We start from the raw sequence: 11,297 nt of genomic DNA, 5'->3' as shown, positions 1-11,297 counted from the left end.
GTGTTCCTCCGATTATCCCCTTCTGCGAACGAACACTTCTCATGTACCTTGTTAGCAGGGCAATCAGTTACAATTTTATCACTGTTCTCTTCGTATCAGAATTTAACAATGCACTATGGGCCCAATGGCAGATTTTTGAGCCAACAAATTTCTGGGGGCAGCTAGACCTTTCCAATTTCCTTCGGATGTTTAGAAGACGCTTAAAAGCACATTTGCAAAATCTTAAGAGGAATCGGATTAGATATAGCTGTCGTATATCGATTTTAAACGGAAGCCACACAGGTGTCAGAAAAGGCTGGATTTTTGGAAATTCGTACTAGACTGACACCAAAAATACTAAAAAGTACTAAATGTGGTACAATTTGTGTTTGGGGAACTGGTGGAGCTATAACTCTTAAATTTAGAATGAAAATCACTGATGGAGTGCAAGGTAGGTATATTTTTTGGAAATACAAACTATATGTACCCGAAAAGTACAAAAATGTGCTTAATTTAGTACAATATCGTAGAATGTGAAGGGATAGAGTTAAAAACTTGAAATTAAAAATGCGAATCACAGTTGAGAAGCAGGGTCAATATAAGAAGGTGATTTTGGAAGGGTGTACTCATATAAACGAAAAGTACTCAATTGTACTATATTTGGTACAATTTTTAATTGCGAGATACGGATGGAGAATCGGATTAGATACAGTTTTCGTTTACACAGGTGTCAGAAAAGGTTAGATGTTTGGAAATTCGGAAACTAGAATGGCACCAAAAGTGCTAAAATGTACTAAAAATGGTACCATTTGCATTTGACTAACCGATAGAGCTGGAACTCTTAAATTTGAAATAAGAATCACTGAAGGAGTATAGAATAGATATATAATTTTTTTTTTTTTTTTTTTTTTTGGAACTATCACCCCTATTCCGTAAGTCGTCGTCGACACGAATCGACGCCGTTACGAGTCGTCTTTTGTAAATTGGTATTCCCTATGTCGTTGTCGACATTTATCGATAACTGACGAAACGTATTTGGTATTCTGTAATAACATTTTATGACGATGTTGAATTGAAACGACGCTGATTTCTTCGTCATTAGTTTCGTCAACGATTGAAGTGTTTGAAAGAAGTTAAAAAATAAAAAATGACTGAAGAAGACAGAAAAAAATTTACAAATCAACAACAATTTAAAAAAATGGTTGAAGAACTGCAAAATAATCCCTCTCTTGCAAGAGGATTTGGAAGAGGAGCAATTCCCAGTAATTTTAAAGAAAAGTGGAATGAAATCGCAATGATTTTAAATGCCCTTGGACCGCCACGAAGAAATGGAGATGGTTGGCAGAAGGTAAGAAAATTATTAAAGAAAATAGTGTACAGTGTAATTATAACATCACTTAATTTATTTATAGGTTTGGCGAGACCTTAAATTTAAAGTAAAGAAGAAAATGATCCATAACAAAAATTAATGTTTGGCTACTGGTGGGGGAAGATTTAAGCAGATCCCTTTAAGTCCGTTGGATGAAGCTGTTGCAAATCTTGCACAATTTCAAAAACAGCTGAACCCTGAAGGCAGTGTTCAGGGAATTCAAAATGCAGTCAATGAAAATGATTCGGCAGCAGTGGAAGAGATTTTGGATGAGCTAGCTGCCAATATTGAATGCAATGTCACGGAGCTACCGACTGACGACGAAGTGCCAACAACTTCATCCGCTGTGCTGCAACCAAAGCCTGTGGCTCGTCACAAAAGGAAGCAACCTGTTGATAGCAACAGAAATGAAACAAGCGATCGTACGGTATTGCTAACAAGCCACAGTGACCAGCAAGCAAAGTTGTTGACGGATATTAGCAATCAACTGTCGTCAATGAAACGATGTATGAAAGACCTCACCAATTCGCAAAAAAAACTGTTGCATATAGAGGAAAAAAAGCTTAAGTTGATGGAGGAAAACAAAAAAAGAGAGGAAGATAGGAGTAGACGAGAGCAAGAAACGCACAATGCTGAAATAAAAATAAAAAAATAAAATTATTGATTAAAGAGAAGGAACTTCAGCAACTTAACAAGGAGAATTAATATAAAACTATCAAATTTAATTTGTTTTTGTTTATTATTACCTTCCTTTTAGTTTTAATTTTAAATTTATTTAGTTAAAAAACAAAAAAATTAATAAAATCGTGAATTAAATTTATAGAAAAGACTGTTATATTTGTTCCCTAATATAGGATGCCTCAATATTAAGGGTCCTTTGTTCTTCATGTACATCAACAGGTTGACTATTTTCTGCACTGTATCCTGCATCCTGCACTATGTCCTCAATTGAATCTATTCCATAGTCAATGCATATATTGTGCAGTGCAGCACACACATTGGTAAGTTTGGTTGCTTTTGATGGGGCATAATGAAGTTGACGTGCTCCGAGGAGGCAACGAAAACGATTTTTTAGCACACCAATAGTTCTTTCCACTATATTTCTTGCTTTTGCATGTTTCGTATTGAAAATAGCTTCTGGACTTCCTTCAACAGTAGAACGATATGGCGTCATAAGATATGGCTGAAGAGGATAACCGGCATCACCTGAAATAAAACGTAACTAACTGAAATTATGTTACAATTTAACATTATTTTTTACCTAAAAGCCACGTATTACGTTCTCCATTTGTATATCGTTCTTGTAACACCCTTTTTACAATACTATCGTTCCAGATCAATGAATCATGAGCAGAGCCTGCATATCGAGCATCCAAAAACCGTATTCGCATTTTATGGTCACATACCTATAACGATTTATATATATATATATATATATAATACATAAAAACGGCATACTTACAACCATAGCATTTAAACTAAAATAACCTTTACGATTGAAGTATAGATGCTGGTCTTCCTTACTTGGAGCTTGTATTTTAATGTGGGTCCCGTCCACACAACCAATAACACCAGGAAAATCTGTTTTTTCAAAGAAGTATAATTTGGCTTCATTTTTTTCAGCATTGGTCATTTCAAATTTTATATTTTGGGGGCAAATTATTCTTTCAAGAACATCCAACGTTTCAGACATAACCTTGGAAACGACTGGCTGTGAAAGTCCCAATTGAAAGTCGTTCCCAACACTAAGTTGGTACGATCCCTGGGCTAAAAATCTTAAAGTGGCTGCTAATTTTATTGTTTTTGAAACAAATGTAGCTCTTATTCCGCTCTTCAAATGAGGATCAATAGTCTCCAATACATACTTAAACGCTGGTTTACTTAGGCGAAAGTAACTTTCAAACCTTTTAAGGAAAACATTACAAAGTACTCATGCGTACATATAGAATTTAATTAACTCACTGTTTATCTGGTAATCTGAATATGTCGGACTCTTGTCTTATATGTTTTCTTAGCATATTTATATCTTTTTTGCTTTGTTCTTCACTTGAATCCGAACTTAAATCAGAAATAAGAAACATCATATTTCCACAAAAATAACGAACAAAATAAATCAGCTGACTTCAACTTTAGAGATGTGTTTTTTGTTTTTTTGATATTATCGATAAATAGTCGACATCGTCACATGAGTGTTACAGAATACCAAATCAGTGTCGAAGTGATGTCGATGCGAAGTGATGTCGAAAGAGAAACGTCGTCGACAACGACGACGACTTACGGAATAGGGGTGTATATTTACCCGAAAAGTACTAAAATGTACTAAATTTGGTAGGATTTCGTAACACGTGAACGCATATTGCTAAAAATTTGAAATGCGAATACGAAGGTTGGGAAGTAGGGTCGATATAAGGAGGTGGTTTTGGAAGTGTGTACTCTTATATACGAAAAGTACGAAACAGTACTAAATTTGGTACAATTTGAATTTGAAAGAACGGATGTACTTGGAATCGTGAAATTTGAAATTAACATTATCGCCTGAGTGTAGGATTGGGATATGTAGTTAGTTTTGGATATTTGTACTTATGTGTACGAAATATTCTAAATTGTACTATATTTGGTACAATTTGTATTTGGGTGATCCGATAGAGGTGGAACACTGAATTTTGGAAATAACATTACTGTTGTAGTGTAGGATTGGGGTATAGATGTAGGTATGGAAAATTGTACTTATGGGTACTAAATGATACTAAATTTGAATTTAGGTGAACCGAGCTGACCTGGAAACCTGAACAAATGGGTAATTTTTTAGACCACAATGAGGTGCAATGTACATTTCGTTTAGAAGACCCCGAAATATTCGTCGGAGGCCCAATGAATCCGCCAGTTGTGTGATGATAGGATATGACTGGTAACATTTGCCAAAGACGTGTATGATAAACATTGGTCCAATTTTTTTTACAAAGTCCCCATTTAAATGTCCCCATCAATTTAGTTTAAAGTTTTAGCCAATTTTTCTACCCCCGAAGTGTCTGTAATTAGGCATTACAAATTCATGGATAATGAAAAACCATATTTTCGATATAGGTCTTAGTTCCGACATAGTGCCTATTTAATGGTCCCACCTTATTTTCCCATCGAAGTGACTGTCATTTAGCAATCCATATTCGTAGTACAATACACTTTATTCTAGAAAAAATTTTAATACTTATACGTACGGTTATTATTCAATTGAGGTGAACAACCATGTTCCTGAAACGGATCAATCGTTTTCAGTACGCTTCGCAATAGGAAATAGGTTTGCTTTAGCTAAAATTAATTCGGAAATCCTTGATTATTCTGGTAATTTACATTTATGTGGCGATGTATTGATCTTCTAAAAGGATGATCCGGCGAATCTAAAATAAACAAGTGAAAAAGCGTTAAGTTCGGCCGTGCCGAACTTTGGATACCCTCCACCATAGATATACGGACAGGTACTAGAAATGAAAATATAGGGAACATGTCAAAAAGTGGACCTATACCGACATTTCTAAAAACGGATTATGTAAACCATAATGTAAACAACAATACAAATTTCAGAAAATTTTAATGGATAATTATACCTCCAGCCTTACAGCTAATGACGGTGTATACACTTTAACACAATGAAAATGTGCCTCATCGAAATATTGGTTCTAGACCCCATGTTTCTTTGGACCAAATTCGTTTCAGTAAAGTTGGATTTCATTCAAACCTCGCACATCTTATTATTTCTTCCAAACTTAGTTCAAATTCGAAGATGGGGAATATCGGTCCACTTCTTCTGGTACCTCCACACAGGGGCTAGGTCTAAATGCGGCTATAGTTCATTATCGAACCTTACGTTCTAATTTTTTATCTCGCTATCCTCCGCAGGTGAAATGATTACAACAGAGTCTTAGAACTAAAATTAAAACGCGTAACAAATCAGATAACTATTTTAATATAACAAAAGGGGGTTATATGGGGACTACCCCAAAAATGGGGCGAATATTAATAATTTTTGGTAGAGAGATTTGTTACCATATACGACTACAAAATACCAAATTGCAGCAAATTCGGTTGATAAACGCGTTCAAGAACCCCAAAATACCGAAAATTGGGGGTATCCTTATATGGGGGCTATCCGAAAAAATGGATCTATATTCATAATTTTTTGTGGGGAGATTTGATACCTATTAAGAACTCAAAATACTAAATTACAGCTAATTCGGCGGAAAAATACGATCAAAACCCCCAAAATACTGAAAATTAGGAGGTAGGTACCGTTATATGGGGACTACCAGAAAAAGTGGACCTATATCCATAATTTTTTGTGGAGAAATTTATTACCCAATAGGAACCCAATATAGCAAATTTCAGCGAATTCCGTTGAAAAACGCGGCCAAGAACCCCAAAATACCGAAAATTGAGGGGTACCGTTATATGGGGGGTACCAGAAAAAATTGACCTATATTTATAATTTTTAGTAGGTCTATTTGGTACCCAATAAGAACTCAAAGTACCAAATTTCAGCGAATTCGGTTGAAAAACACGCTCAAGAACCGTGGACCGATATAGCCCATCTTCGAACTTGACCTGCCTGCAGACAAAAGACGACTCTGTGCAAAATTTTGGGGCTCTATCTCAATTCGTTTAGACGCTAGAGTGATTACAACAGACAGAAGGACAGACGGACATGCATCGACATAGTCAGGTGTATAAATCGTCTTAGAATTTTACGCTGATCAAGAATATATATACTTTATAGGGTCGGAAATGAGTATTTCGATGCGTTACAAACGGAAAAACAAAACTAATATACCCTCCATACTATGGTGGAGGGTATAAAAAACGGGTTGAAGCGTCGGGTTGGTAGCCCACATTTGGAAACCCTTATGAAAAAGCAAGGGAAATGGACCCCTTTGATGTACAAAGCCCATCTCTGACGGGAGACAAACAGACCAAATACCTTTTTACGAGCGCCTAGAAACACCATATGGCCGCTGTCATAACATTAAAATTCTAATAGAAGATTTTAATGCAAAAACCGGAAAGGAAAATGTCTTGTAAGATGTTGTATTACCTAGATCCATACATTTATATTCGCCTTGACATTAAAAACATGTGAGCCAAATTTTGACCGCCTATGTAAAGTTGTTTGCCAGTTAATGTGTTTATACCCAATTATTGGGTAAATACTCGGGTATTTACCCACGTCATTAAGGCATCGTAAAACTATCCATTCTAAATCGATTTGATAACAGAAATCCGGAAATAGGGTGTAAGATGTTGTATTACCGATTCAATATTGTACATACCCCAGTATGGAGACCCACATCAGTTGAAAGGTCTCGATGAGTACTTTCAGAATATATACACTTTATGCCGAAAAAGAGACTTTCACCTAACGGATCTTCCCGATTTCCCTTGCAAGTGTCAGTGACAGTGGGGACCCTGTGTAGAAACCGCCATATTGCGCAAAACCTACAATGGATGCAGTATGTGTGTCTACACATCATTTGAAAGGTCTTGAGAAGTACTTTCAGAATATATACACTTTATGCCGAAAAAGAGACTTTCGCCTAACCGATTTTCCCGATTTCCATTGCAAGTGTCAGTGACAGCGGGGACTCTGTGTAGAAAACGCCTTATAGCGCAAAACCTAATGGATGCATTATGGAGACCCATATCAGTTGAAAGTTCCTGATAAGTACTTTCAGAATATATACACTTTATGCCGAAAAAGAGACTTTCGCCAAACGGATTTTGCCGATTTCCCTTGCAAGTGTCAGTGACAGTGGGGACCCTGTGTAGAAACCGCCATATTGCGCAAAACCTAAAATGGATGCAGTATGTGTGTCTCCACATCATTTGAAAGGTCTCGAGAAGTACTTTCAGAATATATACACTTTATGCCGAAAAAGAGACTTTCGTCTAACGGATTTTCCCGATTTCCCTTGCAAGTTTCAGTGACAGTGGGGACCCTGTGTAGAAAACGCCATATAGCGCAAAACCTAATGGATGCATTATGGAGACCCATATCAGTTGAAAGGTCCTGATAAGTACTTTCAGAATATATACACTTTATGCCGAAAAATAGACTTTCGCCTAACGGATTTTGCCGATTTCCCTTGCAAGTTTCAGTGACAGCGGGGACCCTGTGTAGAAAACGCCATATTGCGCAAAACCTAATGAAGGCCCACATCAGTTGAAAGGTCTCCAGATGTACCTTCAGAATATATACACTTTATTTCGAAAAATGGGTATTTACCCACCCCTTGGTTATTTACCCGGTAAATACCATCTCTATCCATGAAGAAACATCCGAAAACGGCATGAGGCTGATTGACCTCGCGGCAGCAAAAAATATGGTGGTTAATAGCACCAGATTGAACCATGAGCAGTGGGTAAATACCCGGTAAATTGGGTATTTACTATATTGAATCGGTAATCCAACATCTTACAAATTATTTCCGGATTTCTGTTATTAAATCGATTTAGAATAGGTAGTATTACTATACTTTAAAGACGTGGGTAAATTCCCGAGTATTTACCACTTGACATTGGCGGCCAAAATTTTGCATACATGTTTTTAATTTCAAGGCGAATATAAACGTATGGATCCAGGTCCACGTTTTCTGGTAGCCCTCATACAAATGTACCCCTATTTTGAGTATTTACACAAAAATTGGGTATAAACTCATTAACTGGCGAACCATTTAATTCAGGCGGCCAACATTTGATTCAGATGGATACCCTTATAATTATAATTGTGGTCTTTAGAATGGCCATAAAAACAAAAACCAGTAAGGAAAGTAGTATAGTCGGACTGGCCCGACTATATGATACCCTTCACCACTTTGGGTATATTTGAAGGAACATTGACATGAAATTGAAGGAAGGAACATTGACATGATATTTTTCTATAAGTAAACCGACTAACATCAATCCCAACACATGCCATTCTGCAAGAGCAATATGTAAATCTGAACCGATTTCAAGAAAACTTGATACACGAAAGGTTATAGTAACTTCAGTACATTGTACATAGTGTGGCAGACGGCCAAACTTTTAGTCTTTAGTGCACAATTTAAATTAAATCGGAAAATATATTAATGGACGAAGTGAAAGTGTTCAAAACAGATTTTCACGAAATTTAACACACATCGTTCCGGACTCACTTCAGCACGCAATGCAAAACTTCGTGCAAATCGATGGATATATATAGGACTTTGGGGCACTATTTACCTAAAATCGGACGAAAATATATATGGGAACTATATCTAAATCTGATCAGATTTTCACGAAATTTAACACGAATCTTTCTAGATTTAATTCAGTACGCTATGCAAAATTTCGTGCAAATCGAAGGATATATAGGGACTTTGGTGCACTATTTACATAAAATCGGACGAAAATATATATGGGAACTATATCTAAATCTGATCAGATTTTCACGAAAATTAAAACACATCATTCTAGACTCAATTCGTGCAAATCGAAGCATATATAGGGACTTTGGTGCACCATTTACATAAAATCGGACGAAAATGTATATGGGGGCTATATCTGAATCTGAACCGATTTTCACAAAACTTAACACACGTCATTCTACACTCAATTCAGTACGCTGTGCCAAATTTCGTGTAAATCGAATGATATATAGGGACATTGGTGCACCATTTACCTAAAATCGGACGAAAATATATATGGGAGCTATATCAAAATCTGAACCGATTTTCACTAAACTTAACACACATCATTCTATACCTAATTCATTACGCTGTGCCAAATTTCGTGTAAATCGAATGATATATAGGGACATTGGTGCACCATTTACCTAAAATCGGACGAAAATATATATGGGAGCTATATCAAAATCTGAACCGATTTTCACTAAATTTAACACATATCGTTATAGAATTAATTCATTACGCTGTGCCAAATTTCGTGCAAATCTAATGATATATATAGGGACATTGGTGCACCATTTACCTAAAATCGGACGAAAATATATATGGGAGCTATATCTAAATCCGAACCGATTTTCGTGAAACTTCACACACATTATTCTAGACTCAATTCAGTTCGCTAGACTAAATTTCATGCAAGTCGAATGATATATAGGAACATTGGTGCACCATTTACCACAGTGTGGTGAAGGGTATAATAAAGTTTCGGTCCATTTTATCCACTTAACCAAAAACATATGTATCGTCCCTAAACATAACCGAAACTGCATAAAGAAATTTCATAGCTATCAGCGCGTTCCACGTTAATGGAAATACTAAACAATATCTGAATACTTAGATCCCTGAAAAGATTTACGTATATTGTGGTAGATATACGTAAATCTTTTCAGGGATCTGAGTATATACGTCAATAAAATTCGCGTATCAATGTAAGGTCAGCCAATCCGCTTAGATATACTGTCAACTTCTTAGATTTATGCCTTTCGCAATAAATATAAAATGCAAATTTGATAATTTTTCACACAAAAGTCTTGGTCCGACAACAAATAGGTTTTTATGATGTTATCCAAAATTCTAGAAATATATTCCTAGATATCGCTTATATCCATTAATTTTGTGAGGCCCTTGACTATCGCTATGAGGTATTTCGGTTGTATATGATTTCAATTAAATGAAACTAATAACGTAACTTACTGATATTAAACTTCCTTTCAACTATGTAACTGCGCAGCACATCCGATCTCTTACATTGTTAGCCAAGAAACCCACTTCCGTTCGCTGATGAAATATTTCACTGGTTTCTTGGGGAATTTAAAGTGAGAATGGAGATCCAGCCAATCACGTGTAGACATTTTCCGGTAGCAATTTAATAATGATAATGATTCCAAACCACCAAAAATATGGGCGGACAAATTTTGAAATTCCGAGCTACCTGAGATGGTTTATTTTAATTTATAGACGAAACAGAAGCATTTATTTTTTACACAGCTTTAAATAACACTAATTATTCAATGAAAATTACCTAGCATCTCAACACACACAAAAAACTCTGCATTCTCATAATAGGGGGAGGCTCGCCGAGCCTATAACAAAACTGCATAGCTTCAGCATGGGCATTTACTCCAAAAACTATCAAATATCTCACACGTTAGGTACCCTCTGCTGGCGGGGGATGTGTGTGTTCTCCCACCATATAATTATGATGTTGTGTGAATAAGTATCAGCATCAATTGGATTGTTTTTTTTTTTTTTTTTTTTGACAGACAGACATACCGACATGCACATATCCAGCATACCCAAACATACACAATGTTTTTATAAGCCCTTAATAATACGCCTTAAATATAATTACTTGAACTGGTTGCTGCTACCGATGTTGATTGTGGTGATGGTGGTGTAGCTGGTGCTACTCGAGGAAACCCCACAACTCAGTCGTCTGGGTAATGCTGAACAATGAAAGGTCTTTCTCACTCCAACAAACATTAAATCTTTCAATTGTTTACACGCATAAAATATCCGCATTTCACTGGAATTGCCTGTCATCTCATCGCGTTCGCTTGATGAGGGTGGCTTTAGAAATGTCATCAGAGTTTGCTAGATGAAGCGAAAAACAACGGAGTGAGTTACTAGACCATTCTCACATATTTACTTTCAGGACCATTAAAAAAAATATTTGTTAAAAAATCCACGCCTTGTGGAGGACCCTTAAAAATATTTGAAACCAATCCATGCCTTGTGGAGGACCCTTAAAAACATTTTTTAAAAAATCCACGCCTTGTGGAGGACCCTTAAAAATATTTAAAAAAAAAATCCACGCCTTGTGGAGGACCCTTAAAAATATTTAAAAAAAAAATCCACACCTTGTGGAGGACCCTTAAAAATATTTAAAAAAAAAAAAAATCCACGCCTTATGGAGGACCATTAAAAAAAATTTTTAAAAAATCCAAGCCTTGTGGAGGACCCTTAAAAATATTTGT

At 36.1% G+C, this 11,297-nt stretch overlaps 1 protein-coding gene across 1 annotated transcript; it reads right to left on the bottom strand.

The window, feature by feature from the left end:
* Positions 1–2,180: 2,180 nt before the first annotated feature.
* LOC133331525 (putative nuclease HARBI1) lies at positions 2,181–10,172 on the bottom strand. Its single transcript, XM_061539911.1, has 5 exons — positions 10,090–10,172; positions 3,311–3,406; positions 2,820–3,252; positions 2,610–2,754; positions 2,181–2,554 (listed from the first exon to the last, which is right to left on the bottom strand). Exons 1-5 carry the CDS (start codon positions 10,170–10,172, stop codon positions 2,181–2,183), a joined length of 1,131 nt encoding a protein of 376 aa, XP_061395895.1.
* Positions 10,173–11,297: the final 1,125 nt, after the last annotated feature.

The sequence above is a fragment of the Musca vetustissima genome, unplaced genomic scaffold (genome assembly GCF_032173495.1).
Source record: "Musca vetustissima isolate MV318-11 ecotype Yass unplaced genomic scaffold, APGP_CSIRO_Mvet_v1 utg30531, whole genome shotgun sequence".
In the NCBI taxonomy this organism is placed as follows: domain Eukaryota; kingdom Metazoa; phylum Arthropoda; class Insecta; order Diptera; family Muscidae; genus Musca; species Musca vetustissima.
Note: the sequence above shows the minus strand (reverse complement) of the source record. Positions and strands in the feature narration are given on the sequence as shown.